The 18443-nt window shown below is 47.7% G+C and overlaps 1 protein-coding gene across 1 annotated transcript in view; it reads right to left on the bottom strand.

Annotated features, from left to right (window-relative positions):
• Positions 1–18443, bottom strand: part of PSPC1 (paraspeckle component 1) — a 360968-nt gene that overhangs the window by 183094 nt on the left and 159431 nt on the right. The window contains exon 5 of the mRNA XM_069202288.1: positions 12111–12195. Within this exon, the coding sequence (XP_069058389.1) occupies positions 12111–12195 (85 nt within the window). The remainder of the gene's footprint in view (positions 1–12110; positions 12196–18443) is intronic.

Below are 18443 nucleotides of genomic sequence, written 5' to 3'. Positions count from 1 at the left end.
TCAGGGCCGGTCAGGTGCAGAGTTCAAAGTGGTGCCCAAAACGCATAGGCTAGAATGGAGAGAAGGGGGTGCCCCGGTTCCGGTCTGCTTGCAGGTAAGTACCCGCGTCTTCGGAGGGCAGACCAGGGGGGTTTTGTAGGGCACCGGGGGGGACACAAGCCCACACAGAAATTTCACCCTCAGCGGCGCGGGGGCGGCCGGGTGCAGTGTAGAAACAAGCGTCGGGTTCGCAATGTTAGTCTATGAGAGATCTCGGGATCTCTTCAGCGCTGCAGGCAGGCAAGGGGGGGGTTCCTCGGGGAAACCTCCACTTGGGCAAGGGAGAGGGACTCCTGGGGGTCACTTCTCCAGTGAAAGTTCGGTCCTTCAGGTCCTGGGGGCTGCGGGTGCAGGGTCTCTCCCAGGCGTCGGGACTTAGGATTCAAAGAGTCGCGGTCAGGGGAAGCCTCGGGATTCCCTCTGCAGGCGGCGCTGTGGGGGCTCAGGGGGGACAGGTTTTGGTACTCACAGTCTGAGAGTAGTCCTGGGGTCCCTCCTGAGGTGTTGGATCTCCACCAGCCGAGTCGGGGTCGCCGGGTGCAGTGTTGCAAGTCTCACGCTTCTTGCGGGGAGCTTGCAGGGTTCTTTCAAAGCTGCTGGAAACAAAGTTGCAGCCTTTCTTGGAGCAGGTCCGCTGTCCTCGGGAGTTTCTTGTCTTTTCGAAGCAGGGGCAGTCCTCAGAGGATGTCGAGGTCGCTGGTCCCTTTGGAAGGCGTCGCTGGAGCAGGATCTTTGGAAGGCAGGAGACAGGCCGGTGAGTTTCTGGAGCCAAGGCAGTTGTCGTCTTCTGGTCTTCCTCTGCAGGGGTTTTCAGCTAGGCAGTCCTTCTTCTTGTAGTTGCAGGAATCTAATTTTCTAGGGTTCAGGGTAGCCCTTAAATACTAAATTTAAGGGCGTGTTTAGGTCTGGGGGGTTAGTAGCCAATGGCTACTAGCCCTGAGGGTGGGTACACCCTCTTTGTGCCTCCTCCCAAGGGGAGGGGGGCACAATCCTAACCCTATTGGGGGAATTCTCCATCTGCAAGATGGAGGATTTCTAAAAGTCAGAGTCACCTCAGCTCAGGACACCTTAGGGGCTGTCCTGACTGGCCAGTGACTCCTCCTTGTTGCTTTCTTTGTTCCCTCCAGCCTTGCCGCCAAAAGTGGGGGCCGTGGCCGGAGGGGGCGGGCAACTCCACTAAGCTGGAGTGCCCTGCTGGGCTGTGACAAAGGGGTGAGCCTTTGAGGCTCACCGCCAGGTGTTACAGCTCCTGCCTGGGGGAGGTGTTAGCATCTCCACCCAGTGCAGGCTTTGTTACTGGCCTCAGAGTGACAAAGGCACTCTCCCCATGGGGCCAGCAACATGTCTCTAGTGTGGCAGGCTGCTGGAACTAGTCAGCCTACACAGACAGTCGGTTAAGTTTCAGGGGGCACCTCTAAGGTGCCCTCTGGGGTGTATTTTGCAATAAAATGTACACTGGCATCAGTGTGCATTTATTGTGCTGAGAAGTTTGATACCAAACTTCCCAGTTTTCAGTGTAGCCATTATGGTGCTGTGGAGTTCGTGTTTGACAAACTCCCAGACCATATACTCTTATGGCTACCCTGCACTTACAATGTCTAAGGTTTTGTTTAGACACTGTAGGGGTACCATGCTCATGCACTGGTACCCTCACCTATGGTATAGTGCACCCTGCCTTAGGGCTGTAAGGCCTGCTAGAGGGGTGTCTTACCTATACTGCATAGGCAGTGAGAGGCTGGCATGGCACCCTGAGGGGAGTGCCATGTCGACTTACTCGTTTTGTCCTCACTAGCACACACAAGCTGGCAAGCAGTGTGTCTGTGCTGAGTGAGAGGTCTCCAGGGTGGCATAAGACATGCTGCAGCCCTTAGAGACCTTCCTTGGCATCAGGGCCCTTGGTACTAGAAGTACCAGTTACAAGGGACTTATCTGGATGCCAGGGTCTGCCAATTGTGGATACAAAAGTACAGGTTAGGGAAAGAACACTGGTGCTGGGGCCTGGTTAGCAGGCCTCAGCACACTTTCAATTGTAAACATAGCATCAGCAAAGGCAAAAAGTCAGGGGGCAACCATGCCAAGGAGGCATTTCCTTACAACCTCCTATTGGAGAAGAATGATGTGATCTTGTGATAGTCTGTGGGCACGAGGGGGTATATTTGGTGGAGTGGAAATGCGCTCCAGACAATAGCCAATTTGGATAATTCGAAGTATCCATTGATCTGTAGTAATTTACGTCCACTGGGGGTAAAAAAAAAAGTTGTAACCTTCCCCCTACAGGAGAGGTTTGTGTTTGTGGTAAGTCACTGTTTAGTGACGGATGAGGATCCTCTAGATGTAGATGGTTTTTCTCTTCTCTTATTGTAGTTTCCTTTATATGATCCTCTAAAGTAACCTCTGGTGTATTGAGAGGTGAGTTTATTTTGATTTGTGGGATGTTCCTGAAATGATGACCTAAATCTTCTGGTGAAACCAGCATGACGAAAATTACTCCTATATGTGCTGGCTTGTAAGTCTCCCAAAGCTTTGGCAGTTTGATTATCCTTATTTAATTTTTCCAGTGTGGTATCTACTTGTGGATCAAATAAATGCTCTTTATCAAAAGGCATATTTAAAACTGCCTGCTGTTCCTCCTGTTTAAACCCTCAACATCGGAGCCAGACATGATGCTTTATGATGATACTTGTGTTAATACTGTGTGTTACTGTATCAGCAGCATCAAGTTCACATCAAATGGAGTTATTTAAATTATTTGTCCTTCATTTACAATTTCTACCCCTCTTTTACGGTGTTCTTCTGGTAGGTATTGTAAAAGTCGTTCCGAAGCATCCCAGTGAGCAGTGACGTATCTTGATAGTAAAGATTGAGCATTAGCAATCCACCAGTAATTGGCTGCTAGAGCAGCCGCTCTATTCCCTGCTGCATCTCATTTTTTACTTTCCTTATCAGAAGGAGGTGTGTAAGGAAATGCCTCCTTGGCATGGTTACCCCCTGACTTTTTGCCTTTGCTGATGCTATGTTTTGAATTGAAAGTGTGCTGAGGCCTGCTAACCAGGCCCCAGCACCAGTGTTCTTTCCCTAACCTGTACTTTTGATTCCACAATTGGCACACCCTGGCATCCAGGTAAGTCCCTTGTAACTGGTACCCCTGGTACCAAGGGCCCTGATGCCAGGGAAGGTCTCTAAGGGCTGCAGCATATCTTATGCCACCCTGGGGACCCCTCACTCAGCACAGACACACTGCTTGCCAGCTTGTGTGTGCTGGTGAGAACAAAACGAGTAAGTCGACATGCACTCCCCTCAGGGTGCCATGCCAACCTCACTGCCTATGCAGTATAGATAAGTCACCCCTCTAGCAGGCCTTGCAGCCCTAAGGCAGGGTGCACTATACCATAGGTGAGGGCACCAGTACATGAGTACTGTGCCCCTACAGTGTCTAAGCCAAACCTTAGACATTGTAAGTGCAGGGTAGCCATAAGAGTATATGGTCTGGGAGTCTGTCAAACACGGACTCCACAGGACCATAATGGCTACACTGAAAACTGGGAAGTTTGGTATCAAACTTCTCAGCACAATAAATGCACACTGATACCAGTGTACATTTTATTGTGAAATACACCCCAGAGGGCACCTTAGAGGTGCCCCCTGAAACCTTAACCGACTATCTGTGTAGGCTGACTGGTTCCAGCAGCCTGCCACAACCGAGACATGTTGCTGGCCCCATAGGGAGAGTGCCTTTGTCACTCTGAGGCCAGTAACAAAGCCTGCACTGGGTGGAAATGCTATCACCTCCCCCAGGCAGGAGCTGTAACACCTGGCGGTGAGCCTCAAAGGCTTACCCCCTTTGTTCCAGCACCGCAGGGCCCTCCAGCTAGTGGAGTTGCCCGCCCCCTCCGGCCACGACCCCACTTTTGGCGGCAAGACCGGAGGAGATAATGAGAATAACAAGGAGGAGTCACTGGCCAGTCAGGACAGCCCCTAAGTTGTCCTGAGCTGAAGTGACTAACTTTTAGAAATCCTCCATCTTGCAGATGGAGGATTCCCCAATAGGATTAGGGATGTGACCCCCTGCCCTTGGGAGGAGGCACAAAGAGGGTGTACCCACCCTCAGGGCGAGTAGCCATTGGGCTACTAACCCCCCAGACCTAAACACGCCCTTAAATTTAGTATTTAAGGGCTTCCCTGAACTTAAGAATTTAGATTCCTGCAACTTACAAGAAGAAGAGGACTGCTGGGCTGAAAGACCCCTGCAGAGGAAGAGAAGAAGACACCAACTGCTTTGGCCCCAGACCTACCGGCCCGTCTCCTGCCTTCCAAAGAAACCTGCTCCAGCGACGCTTTCCCAAGGACCAGCGACCTCTGAATTCTCAGAGGACTGCCCTGCTTCGAGAAAGACTAGAAACTCCTGAGGACAGCGGCACTGCTCCAAAAGACTGCAACTTTGTTACAAGGAGCAGATTTAAAGACCCCTGCAAATCCCCGCAAGAAGCGTGAGACTTGCAACACTGCACCCGGTGACCCCGACTCGACTGGTGGAGAACCAACACCTCAGGGAGGACCCTCCGGCGACTCCGAGACCGTGAGTAACCAAAGTTGTCCCCCCTGAGCCCCCACAGCGACGCCTGCAGAGGGAATCCCGAGGCTCCCCCTGACCGCGACTGCCTGAACCTAAAGTCCCGACGGCTGGAAAAGACCCTGCACCCGCAGCCCCCAGCACCTGAAGGAACGGAACTTCTGTGCAGGAGTGACCCCCAGGAGGCCCTTTCCCTTGCCCAGGTGGTGGCTACCCCGAGGAGCCCCGCCCCCCTTGCCTGCCTGCACCGCTGAAGAGATCCCTTGGTCTCTCATTGAAAACCCGACGCATGTTTGCACACTGAACCCGGCCGCCCCGCGCTGCTGAGGGTGTACTTTTTGTGCTGACTTGTGTCCCCCCCGGTGCCCTACAAAACCCCTTGGTCTGCCCTCCGAAGACGCGGGTACTTACCTGCTGGCAGACCGGAACCGGGGCACCCCCTTCTCTCCATTGAAGCTTATGTGTTTTGGGCACCTCTTTGACTTCTGCACCTGACCGGCCCTGAGCTGCTGGTGTGGTAACTTTGGGGTTGCTCTGAACCCCCAACGGTGGGCTACCTTGGACCCAAACCTGAGACTTGTAAATGATTTACTTACCTGCTAAAACTAACAATAACTTACCTCCCCCAGGAACTGTGAAAATTGCACTGTGTCCACTTTTAAAACAGCTATTTGTGTTTTATGTGAAAAGTATATATGCTGCTGTAATTATTCAAAGTTCCTAAAGTACTTACCTGCAATACCTTTCAAATGAGATATTACATGTAGAATTTGAACCAGTGGTTCTTAAAATAAACTAAGAAAATATATTTTTCTATAACAAAACCTATTGGCTGGATTTGTCTCTTAGTGTGTGTTCCTCATTTATTGCCTGTGTGTATGTACAACAAATGCTTAACACTACTCCTTTGATAAGCCTACTGCTCGACCACACTACCACAAAATAGAGCATTAGTATTATCTCTTTTTGCCACTATCTTACCTCTAAGGGGAACCCTTGGACTCTGTGCATACTATTCCTTACTTTGAAATAGTGCATACAGAGCCAACTTCCTACAGTGTTGGCTTTTATTAGCCAATCGTCCAAATATGGGAATAAGTGCATGTGCTATTTCCTTATATGAGCTGCTACTACGGCTAGGCATTTTGTAAATACTCTGGGGGCTGTTGTTATCCCGAACTGTAGCACTTTGAATTGATAATGCTTGCCTTGTATTACAAACCTGAGGTATTTCCTATGAGACGATGGATGGGTATGTGAAAATATTCATCCCTGAGATCCAGTGTTGTCATGTATTCACCTTTTTTAAAATAAGGGAACTACGCCCTGAAGTGTTACCATGTGGAAATGATCTGATTTGATGAAGAGATTCAGTGTTCTGAGATTTAAGATAGGCCTTAATGTTTTGTTCTTTTTTGGAATAAGGAAATACACGGAGTAAACGCCTGTTCCCATCTGGTGATAGGGTACTAGCTCTATGGCTTGTTCTGTAGCAGTGCTTGGACCTCTATTTGTAATAGAGGTAAGTGTTGTGGAGACAATCTGTGCGCTTTCAGTGGAACATCTGGAGGGAATGTTGTGAATTCTATGCAATAAACATGTTGGATAATTGACAGGACCCACGTGTCTGTGGTAATGTGTGTCCAATTGTGGTAGTATTTGGTTAGCCACCCCCCAACTGATAAGTGTTGGGGTAGTGTGACATTGAAGTCACTGTTTGCTAGGGCTTGGTTTGGAGGGCTGGAATTTCCCTCTTCCTCTTGGGAATTGTCCTCTGTAGGAACCACAAAACCCCTCTCTTTGGTATTGTGACTGGTAGGTGGGTTTTGTTTGGGAGGTGGATGGTTCAGGTGTCTGTTGTCGAAACCCCCCCGCCCCCCAAACTGTGGTTTCCTAAATGTGCCTCTGTACTGTGGAGGAGTAGAGCGCGTCCATGGCTTTGGCCGTGTCCGTGTCTTTTTTCATTTTCTCGATCGCGGTATCCACCTCCAGCCCAAAAAACTGATGTTGATTAAACAGCATATTTAGTACCGCCTGTTGTATTTCAGGTTTAAATCCAGAACTTCGAATCGTTACAGCAGCACAGACTGTCAATACAGCTGTATCTGCAGAGTCTAGGGCAGACCGTATTTTTTGTTCGATATGGCCTGTCCCTCTTCAACTACTTGTTGGGCACGTTTTTGTTGTTCCTTGGGCAAATGCTGGATGATGTCTTGCATTTTGTCCCAGTGTGCCCTGTCGTAGGGCTTTCGAGTTTGCAATTCGCCACTGATGAGGTCACTCTCTTGCCCGCTATGTCGAACTTTCGACTCTCTTTATCAGGTGGTGGGGCATCCCTGATTGTGAGTTCGCCCTTTTCGTCGCAGCCCCCACAACCACTGAGTCCGGAGGGAGCTGTTGAGTTATAAACACTGGGTCTGACGGGGGCGGTTTATATTTCTTTTCGACCCTTGGCTTTATAGCTCTCCCCTTTAGAGGCTCTTGGAAGACCTGTTGTGCGTGTTTGAGCATGCCCAGTAGCATTGGCAGGCTTTGATAGGATGCGTGAGTGGATGCCAGAGTGTTGAAAAGGAAGTCATCCTCCACTGGTTCTGAGTGCATTGTTACGTTGTGGAACGTTGCTGCCCTGGCTAGTACTTGCATATATGCTGTACTATCCTCTGGTGGTGAAGGCTTGGTTGGATAACACTCTGGGCTGTTGTCCGATATAGGTGGGTCGTATAGATCCCAGGGATCCGCATCATCTTGGGTCATCCCAGTATGTGTGGGTGACTGCGCCATCGGTGTACCCACTGGTGACAATTATGGTGATTGCAGTGGGGACGGTTGTGGTGAGAACTGTGGTGGTGGTGATTTGTCTCTAACCACTTTGGCTTTCGGTTGCATTTCAGTTTCTTGAAAGGCTAGTTTTCTTTTCGATTTGAGTGGAGGGATGGTTTGTATCCTCCCTTTGTCCTTCTGGATTTGTAACCTTTGTTGCGTTTGGTCATGTTCTTCTACATCCAGATCTTGCTCAAATCTGTGCCTTTCTTTGAGCTGCATAGAAAGTGTAGGAAGTTGGCTCTGTATGTACTATTTCAAAGTAAGAAATAGTATGCACAGAGTCCAAGGGTTCCCCTTAGAGGTAAGATAGTGGCAAAAAGAGATAATTCTAATGCTCTATTTTGTGGTAGTGTGGTCGAGCAGTAGGCTTATCAGAGGGTAGTGTTAAGCATTTGTTGTACACCCAAAGGCAATAAATGAGGCGCACACACACACAATTCCAGGCCAATAGGTTTTTGTATAGAAAAATATATTTTCTTAGTGTTTTTTTTTTTTTTTAAGAACCACAGGTTCAAGATTTACAAGTAATACTTCAAATGAAAGGTATTTCACTTAGGTAACTTAGGAACTTTGAATCAGCAAAATAGCATGTACAGTTTTCACAAAAATGGGAATAAGACACTGCAATTTTCAACAGTTCCTGGGGGAGGTAAGTGTTTGTTAGTTTTGCAGGTAAGTAAACCACCTACAGGGTTCAAAGTTGGGTCCAAGGTAGCCCACTGTTGGGGGTTCAGGGCAACCCCAAAGTTACCACACCAGCAGCTCAGGGCCGGTCAGGTGCAGAGGTCAAAGTGGTGCCCAAAACGCAAAGGCTTCAATGGAGAAGGGGGTGCCCCGGTTCCAGTCTGCCAGCAGCTAAGTACCCGTGACTTCGGAGGGCAGGCCAGGGGTGGTTTTGTAGGGCACCGGGGGGGACACAAGTCCGCACAAAAAGTACACCCTCAGCGGCACAGGGGCGGCCCGGGTGCAGAGTGCAAACAGGCGTCGGGTTTGCAATAGGTTTTAATGGGAGACCCAGGGGTCTCTTCAGCGATGCAGGCGGGGAGGGCTCCTCGGGGTAGCCACCACCTGGGCTAGGGAGAGGGCCACCTGGGGGTCGCTCCTGCACTGGAGGTCGGATCCTTCAGGTCCTGGGGGCTGCGGGTGCAGTGTGTTTCCCAGGCGTCTGGTTCTTTGAAGCAGGCAGTCGCGGTCAAGGGGAGCCTCTGGATTCCCTCTGCAGGCGTCGCTGTGGGGGCCCAGGGGGGTCAACTCTGGCTACTCACAGGGTCGCAGTCGCCGGGGAGTCCTCCCTTTAGTGTTGGTTCTTCGCAGGTCGAGCCGGGGGCGTCTGGTGCAGGGTGGAAAGTCTCACGCTTACGGCAGGAAACGTAGTCTTTTAAAAGTTGCTTCTTTGTTGCAAAATTGCAGTTTCTTTGGAACAGAGCCGCTGTCCTCGGGAGTTCTTGGTCCTTTTAGATGCAGGGTATTCCTCTGAGGCTTCAGAGGTCGCTGGACCCTGGGGGATGCGTTGCTTTTGCAGTTTTTCTTGAAGTGGGGAGACAGGCCGGTAGGGCTGAGGCCAAAGCAGTTGGTGTCTCCATCTTCTCTGCAGGGTTTCAGGTCAGCAGTCCTTCGTCTTAGGTTGCAGGAATCTATCTTGCTTGGTTCTGGGGGGCCCCAAATACTCAATTTAGGGGTGTGTTTAGGTCTGGGGAGTTAGTAGCCAATGGCTACACCCTCTTTGTGCCTCCTCCCTGAGGGGAGGGGGGCACATCCCTAATCCTATTGGAGGAATCCTCCATCTGCAAGATGGAGGATTTCTAAAAGTCAGAGGCACCTCAGCTCAGGACACCTTAGGGGTTGTCCTGACTGCCCAGTGACTACTCCTTGTTTTTCTCATTATCTCCTCAGGCCTTGCCGCCAAAAGTGGGGCCGTGGCCGGAGGGGGAGGGCATCTCCACTAGCTAGGATGCCCTGTGGCACTGTAACAAAGGGGGTGAGCCTTTGAGGCTCACCGCCAGGTGTTACAGTTCCTGCAGGGGGAGGTTAGAAGCACCTCCACCCAGTACAGGCTTTGTTACTAGCCACAGAGTGACAAAGGCACTCTCCCCATGTGGCCAGCAACATGTCTGGTGTGTGGCAGGCTGGCAAAACTAGTCAGCCCACACTGGAAGTCGGGTATGTTTTCAGGGGGCATCTCTAAGATGCCCTCTGGGCGTATTTCACAGTAAAATGTACACTGGCATCAGTGTGCATTTATTGTGCTGAGAAGTTTGATACTAAACTTTCCAGTTTTCAGTGTCGCCATTATGGGGCTGTGGAGTTTGTGTTTGACAGACTCCCAGACCATATACTCTTATGGCTACCCTGCACTTACAATGTCTAAGGTTTTGCTTAGACACTGTAGGGGCATAGTGCTCATGCACCTATGCCCTCACCTGTGGTATAGTGCACCCTGCCTTAGGGCTGTATTGAGGGGTATTTATTAGAAATAATAGTTTTCAAACCTGAACTCTATATTCATGCCCCCCCCTAACCTACCCAACAACAATGCCATTACTTAAAGAGGAGAGTGATTTGTCATATGCACCCTATAGGTGATCTAGCTTTTTCTTATACTTGAAACAACATAAATGAGAAAGGAGAGGACTTTGTACAACGCACATTGTCAACTTTTGATGGTCTCATATGTGATAATGACAAGAAATTAGGCAAAGTGAAATAAAGCAGCTGTCTATGATCAATATCGTTATGTGATGGTACGCAGGAAGGATCCCAGTTTTTCTGCTTTCACATTGTGCAATTCAGCCAAAAGATGAGCTACTTTTTGTTGGTAAGATTCACATCAACAGTTAATGCTTTCTCTGTAATTCTTAGTGCATAAGGACAGAGTGTGGATGGCAGAGAAAAGCCATATGAAGGCTCAGCTCCTTTTGAGCTTGAGGATCCAATAGAACCACTAGCCAAAACAGTCAGGCTTGAGTGTTCCAAGGCACAGCCACCTTTATCACATAATGGCAATTAAGGTGACAAGCATAGGAGGGATATGATTTAGCCCTAAAATACCTCTCAATACTCACTGTCCATACCATGTACATGCTTCACTTACCCTATGCCCACCTTACCCCACCAACACCTCAACCATGCTAAAATCACTGAAGGCCTTGGTTATGCCACAGACCATACTGTTTGGCTCCTGGGAAATATCAGAGTACCCACACTCTATATTCTCCAAGTCAGTAATCAGCTATGAATAGGTGTGAAGTGCAACAAAGGAACAAACAATATGCCAATCTGAATGGGCAGAGATGACTAATGAATATGCAGCGTGGGAGCTATACTTATCTTTTGACACTACAGTACCAAATTCTGCTTGAGTGTCAAAACGTGCCTGACAAGTCTGCTGGGCTCTCAAATAACAATTGGGGCACATATGAAAGGGTGAAGAATGGGATGCCAAGACTAATTTTGTTGATCTACTGTCTGGTTGCTGAAGGACTTTTGTCTCTGGATTTGTTGTAGGTACAGTTCATGTTCCAACCTGGATTTCAGAGTTAAATGTGGGAGGCACTAGAACTACCAAAGTACACTCCTCCCTACTCACACCCACACCCACACCTCAGAGCCCAGGTTTAGTGTAGCTGATGACTCTTGCCATCATGAAAATGCACAAAGTGGGTAGGGCTAGTACTGGGAACATTTACCCTAATGGTTAGAGAAAGTCAGGGACACATTTCTACCCAGTATCTAGAACCAAGCATAAATACGCCCCCGACAGCCACTTCACAACACTACTAGACCTGAGGAAGAACAGAATAGGAATGGACATAAAGTCTGTGACCTGAGAGGAGCCCTGAAAGACTGGGCCTGCTCCATCTTGCATCTAGGACAAAGAAGTGGACTCTAAGGGGCATTAAGCTAACCTCCTGTTCAAGCTACAGGGAAAGAACAAGCTACAAGAGGCCTTTCCTGCAACAACCGAGCTGATCAGTGGCACCTGGACATAACGCTCCCCTACACATAAGGCTCTAAAAACCTCCAGAGGTCTTTTTTTTGGGGGGGGGGGGGGGGGAAATCAGACTTTAAATGTGTGCTCCTGTGGTGGGTTGGGCCTTAGTCAGACAAACTGCATCTAGGTCCCAGTCTAATGTGGCCATTGACCATCACTGGTTTTTCGTGCCATTTGGAGCAGCTTCTACTTTAAAATGGCACCAAAATATGAATGTCCATATATTACATTTTACTCCATTTTATTCATGTTTTGGTACTGCATAAATACTTAAAGCATATCCCTACATCAAGCCAATCTGCTCTTTGCCAGAGCTACAAGGCAGTAGAGAACACCTTAATTTAGTGACTTTAATTTCTTACAGGAAGCCATCTGGTGCATGCACCAGAATGTTTCCAAGCCTAGCTGCAAATACGAGCTGAACTCAACATTCTGGGCAGTGTGGAGAATAAGTTTAGTGGTTAAGGAAATAATTTAAAATCATGGAACAGTTAAAATAAAAGTAAATATACAAAAGTTTTATACGCAAGTCATTTCAGAAACAGTCCAGGAATCCTTTGCATTTCTCCTAATTAGGATGACTGACCACATCTGTGCACAATTAACTGATACTAAGAGCAGGCCACAGGTTTTACTTTTCAGACATTCAACACAGGATTACAGAAAAGTATTACTATCACTGTTTACCTCATTTGAAATTGTCTTCGCTTTTGAAGCTCATGATTTCTCATTTCTTCCAAACGCCTGAGCTCCTCCTGCCTTCTCATAAGATCTATAAATGAAAAATAAAATTATAATTATTTATTTGTAAAAATGACAGACTTAAAGTGACTACAGTTAATATACCATTAAAGAAAAGCATTGTTATACACCAACGCATATCAATATCCCAATCAACTATTTTCTTGTTGTCCTGGGGAACTCTGCAGGAAGTGGGCAGTATTATCCTATGCTTTTGATTTTATCATTTACTAGCAGATAACTAAGTTACTCCTATTAGGCACTCAGGTTTCCTTGCAGAGGGTGACCAATCAAAGCTTATGCTCTGAGGAGTAGTGTTTAGAAGGACAACTTGCGTATCTATTATATGCTTGCAAAAGGCAACATTTTCTGAACTTGTCATTTAAAAAAGCTTCCCATCAACCAAATCGGTCAAACCAAAATCCTGAAGGAAAGAGAGAACTCTAAACACACTGTACAAACACCACTCCAGTCCGATTCTGAATCTCTAGGTCTAGAATCTGCCCACTTACTAATCACGCCGTGCAGGGTTAGACAGGTCCTGTTTGAAGACATGTCAGTAAAAGGATCCAGATAACAAACATTTCCAGAACCATACTTGTAGAACATGGGGAAAAGGGAAGGTTGCTTATGGCCTCAGAATTCCCATGAACTAGGACTCCTGTCAAGGATTTCTCCAATACCCATAAATAGTAACAAACAGTAACAAGCTAATGAAAAAACAGCCACAGTGATGTGATCATCCAGAACAGAAAATAAACAACAATATTAAGCAAAATAAGGCTATAAGATTCAAACAGTTGGGAAAATCTTCGAGGTGATGGGCAGAGTGGGTGTGCTGGGGGCCAGGTTACAGAACACAGCAAAAGGCAGTACACCTAAGAGATACAAGTTCCACAACAAAGAACAGGCCTTGAAAAATCATAAATATTTTACTAGACCTGCAGGTCGAGTAACTTGTGTAATCTACTCAACCTAATTGTAATGTACTTAACCAGTAAACAGGTCTCAAACTGTGTGACCCTAGGCAAAAATTGTAGTTTGCAGTCATCTTTTCTTCATTCTCACATAGGAGTGCACCTTCAAATATGACATTTCTGCAGTACAAAAAGCGGCTTCTCTTTCACTGAATAGACTAAATGTTTGCTTCATGTATAATAAAAATCTAGCCCACATATAGGGCACACGTGATCCATGACCTGTCTTAGTTTACTAGCATTGTCATCAGGGCAGGAGTGTTTCTCAGTTTGTTTAAAAACTCACTTTAATAAATATATTACTAAAGCATGATGTGGTAGCATACTGTCATTTGCAAACAGATTTCCAATAAATGTTTAAAAATCTTTCCACTAACTTGCAGCTTTACTGACACTATATAGTTTATTAACAATAATGTGTAAATTGGGTTTCAGAAACATTTATCATGTGCACATCAAGTAATGCGTTCTGATTTGTTTTCATCCTATTGGATTGGTTTTTTTTTTCATCACTGTTTAAAAAAAAAAAAAAAAAAAAAACAGGCTTTCACAAGTGACATGGAGATGTTTGTACAGTTGACGTACATGTTACTTACTTTCGGTAACGATATATCTGGTAGAGATATATTCTAGTTGCAGATTCCTTGTTACCTTTGAATTTCTCCCAGGTATCAGACAGGATCCGGAGTTCTTTGAGCAGTACCCCTGCGGGTCTTTAGGTGAGGTCAGTCGACTCTGCGGGCGTCATTGGCGTTGTGATCACTGTGATGACGTCGCAGTCGTATATAGGCACCACCCCTGCATGCTAACGTCAGTTTTTCACGACTTTCCACGCAAATAGTGCAGAGCCATGAAGAACACCGAGAACTGTGCGCCAGAACTAGGGCCCTTAGAGGGAAGTGCCGGTCCCTAGAAATCATTTTGCAGATCAGGGAGAATGGGCGGGTCGGTAAGGAATCTGCAACTAGAATATTTCTCTACCAGATATATTGTTACCGAAGGTAAGTAACTTGTGCATCTGATAGGTTGCAGCCCACCACAGGAGAAGTCTCTAAGATCACACCAAAAAGTCCTGCTTGACTGAAAAGCCAAAATAGCCATCCCCTTGGACCAGACTGTCCAGGAAGTATTGCTTGATGAATGTGTGTGTGTGTAAGGAAATAGCACATACAGAGCCAACTTCCTACAGTGTGCCTGACAGATATCCAGGACAGGAACTCCGCGTGCTAACGCTGTGGTAGCAGCATTTGCTCTGGTCGAATGAGCATGCAAACCCTCAGGGGGTTGCTTTTTTGCCAAAGCTTAGCACATCTTGATGCAGAGGACTACCAATCGTGAGGTGGTCCTCTTCTGCACTGCCTTCCCTTTCTTAGCACCCACAGATCCCACAAAAAGTTGATTGTAGCAAAGACTTCCAGGTGGACTATCTAGGTAGAACACCAATGCTCTTTTTGGATCCAGACAGTGGAGTCTTTCCTCATGTGAAGGTGTGTAAAAAGTAGGCATGGTACTAGATGGGCCTACATGGAAAGGCGTTACCACTTTGGGAAGAAAGGAAGCCCTGGTAAGGAGCACCACTTTGTCAGGATGCACTGCTAGGAATGGTGGCTCCAGAGAACAAGCCTGAAGCTCTCATTCTGCAAGCAGAGGTGATGGCAACCAAGAAAGCTGTTTTAAGTGTTAAGAGCCATAAAGGACAATTGTCGAGTGGCTGGAAAGGGGCGCACATGAGGTATGCGAGGAAGGAGTTTAAATTCCACTGGGGCATGATGAATGGAAGAGGAGGGAACATATGAGTGAGGCCTTTAAGAAACCTCCAAACAATGACCATCTCTTTCAAAAGAGATGGTTGGTCTGGTAGCCTTAAGAAGGTAGAGATGGCAGACAAGTATCCCTCGAAGGTGTCCAGAGCAGAGCCCTGCTGGGCAAGAGAGAATAAAGAGAAGAACCTCTGAGAGAGGTGAAGAGAGGGGGGATCTACAGATTTGTTGATACACCATGCCACAAATTTCTTCCAGCGACAGGCGTATACCGTCTTAGTGGAGAGACACCTGGCTGCCAAGATGACATTAGACTTCGGGTGGAAGGCAAAAAGCCGTCAATTGTCGCAGCTCAATTTCCACACAAGGAGACAGACAGGATAGGTTCAGGTGGATAACCGTCCCCTGCTGCTGCAACAAAAGATTCTCCCTAAGGGGCAGTCTGATCATAGGATCGATGGCCATGCTCAAGATACCAGACTCTTCGTGCCCAGTCCGGAGCTACCAACATTACTTGGGCCCGGTCTTGCTTGATCTTCAGCATTCTGGGCAGAAGTGGTATTGGCAGGAAGGCATACAGGAGGCCCGAGTATCACTCATGACGAAAAGTGTTGCCAAGCGAGTGCTGGCTTGAAAACTCCGTGCAAAACAGCTGACATTGCGCATTCTCTGCAGAGGCGAACAGATCTAACCAAGGCTCTCCCCACTGCTGTAAGATCTTGCGCCACCTCCAATTGAGATGCCATTCGTGATCGACTACGCACAGATAGCTGAGTTTGCCTGTTCTGGTGTTCAGAGGGCCCATCAGGTGTTGAACCATCAGGGAAATGCCTTATCGTCCCAGCCATGCCCAGAAGCGAAGAGCCTCTTGACAAAGGGTCCACGACCCCACTCCATCTTTTTTTTTTGTAATACAACATGGTGGTGGTGTTGTCAGTGAACACCGGCACTACTTTCACCTTTGAAAGAGAGAAGAAATGCTTTCAATGCAAGTCTGATCGCCCAGAGCTTCAAAAAGGTTGATGTGGAGTCTGGACTCCATCGGAGACCAGAGGCCTCTGATCTCACCCATCTGGCCACCCCATCCCAGGAGAGAAGCATCTGTCACTATCTGTGAGATCTAGCTGGGGAAGGGGGAGGGATCTGCCCATGACTCAATCTGGATTCGACAACCACCACAGCAGGTGTTTTGCAGTTCCCTCCAAGGCATGAAACATGTCAGAGAGATTTCCCTGGTGCTGCACCCACTGGAATTTCAGGTCCCACTGCAGAGCCCGCATATGCCATCTGGCATATTGGACCAACAGGACGGAGGAGACCTTGAGGCCCAGCAGCCTCAGAGTCATTCTCACCGAAATTCAGGATAGAGGCTGAAATATCACTATAATAGCCCGAATATCATGGACTCGTTTTTGGGAGAATAAGCCTGAAACTCCACTGTGTCCAGAACAGCTCTGATGAAAGGGAGCGCCTGAGAGGGAGTCAGGTATGACTTCAGCACGTTGATAGTGAACCCCAGCGAATGCAGGGGGTTCGCCTTAGTCTGGAGGTGGGAGACTACTTTCTGGGGGCATGTCCGCCTTCAACAGCCAGTCGTCGAGGTAGAGGTAGGCTGGGATCCCCAACCTACGCAGATGAGCTGCAAACACTACCATTACTTTCGTGAACACCAGAGGGGCACTGGAAAGGCCAAAGGGGAGCACGGTGAACTACAAGTTCAAGCTCCAAGAAAGGTTATCCTCGTTGAGAGAGAAAGAAGAGACTTTTGACAATTTACTGTGAGCCCTAGGACTTTGAACATCCATAGTCACTTGCTGGGGAGAGGGTGTTTTTATGAGCCAGAAGTCTAGGTACGGAAATACCTGTAAGGCATTTCTGTCTTAGAGGGGTTGCCAATGGGGGAAGACATTTCCTGAAAATCCAGGTGGCTGATCAGAGACCAAAGGGAAGTACATTGAATTGATAGCGAGTTCCGGCTACTGTGAATTTGAAAAACTTGCAATGTTTGAGATGGATAGGGATATGAAAATAGGCATCCTGCTATTCCAGGCTCTGTGATTAAAAAGTTGCAGGATCTCCTGGAGAGTGACCATACGAAAGAATTTTTTTTTTAGGTACATGAGTTTCCTGAGGTCTAGAATGGGATGTCATTCTCCCAATTTCTTCTAGACAAGGAAAATGCAAGAACAGAAACCCATTCCCTTTTGAGAGCGTAGAACTTTTTCGATCCCACCCTTGTTCAACATAACTAGCGCCTCTTTCCTGGGAAGGTGGAGCTGGGGTGGAGGCTCTAGTTATGGTGGAGTGGAGGGTGGGATTTGGGTGAACTCCAGGGTAGGTCCGTATGTGATGAGATCCAGGACTCATTTGTCCATGGTTACAGTTCCTCACGGATGGTAATAATGCGAAATTCGTGCTCCCACAGAATAGGGTGCTGAAGGGGGTGTAACCAGCACCAAGATGGTCGTCACTGTTTCTTGCAAGTGTGTCTTGCTGGCGTCGTTTGTTTTGTCCGTGGGTTCTGCTTGGAGTAAGCGGACACTGGTGGTGCACAATATGGCTGGTGCTGCTAATAGGCATGCAGAAAGGGCTGCTTGTAGGGCTGGTACAACTGAATCACAGATACCTCCCACAATAGAGGAAATGTATCTCTTACGCAGGCCCCTCTCAACGGTGTTTTTCAGAACCCAATGACCTCTGCAATATACATGTCCGCTTTGTTTGCAAGATTCTGACTGGCTTGCCAAACAAGTCGTCACCATCATATAGCATGCTTAGGATGTTTGTTTGCATTTCTGGACTAAATACCGCCTTTAGTCCACATTGGTGTCGTGGGACCGCAGACCCTGTGAGCTGCCAGAAACCCTAGGGAAGCTATCTCCATAGCACAATCTATGATCTCCGACGCAGATCTTTCTCCCTCTAGCAGTATTTTTCTTGCTTCCGCTCTCTTGTCCTCCAGCAGAAAATCTAGATAAGCAGCAATGTCTGACCACATCTGGCAATCATACCTACCCAGGATTGCCGAAGAATTCGCAGCACATATAGTAGTGCCTGTGATGGTGGAGAGCTGCTTCCCTATATTAGTAAAGGGTCTGCCATCCTCGTCTGGGGGTATTGAGATTGGCGTGGGTAGGGTTTTTTCACCGGCGCTGGGCAGCTTCTGTAATGCTTGAGTGTTTTTGGATGCCCTACCAGACTTGCTGGAGAGTCATCAGGGGCTTTATACTTCTTATCAATTCTCAGAAGAACCACAGTCACTGGGGCAATGTTTTTCATTATTTTAATCCCTTCCTCCTAGATGCAGTCATTCATAGAGATTGCGCCAACTGTCTTTGACTGCCCCTTAAAATCATACAGGAAGCCATCCCGTTGCTTCACTGATCAGGAGTTGTACACATGTAGCTGCTCTTTTCATAAGTGTTTAAAAGCCACCAATATCCTCTGGTGGAGAATCTACTGGTTGAGGAGCTGGAGGAGAAAGTATGGGGATGAAGTGGTAGCCCCACTCATTGGCCACCAACTGTGTATCCTGGATCTGA

Source organism: Pleurodeles waltl, chromosome 8 (assembly GCF_031143425.1).
Source record: "Pleurodeles waltl isolate 20211129_DDA chromosome 8, aPleWal1.hap1.20221129, whole genome shotgun sequence".
NCBI lineage: Eukaryota > Metazoa > Chordata > Amphibia > Caudata > Salamandridae > Pleurodeles > Pleurodeles waltl.
This window is presented reverse-complemented; position numbering and strand designations above follow the sequence as displayed.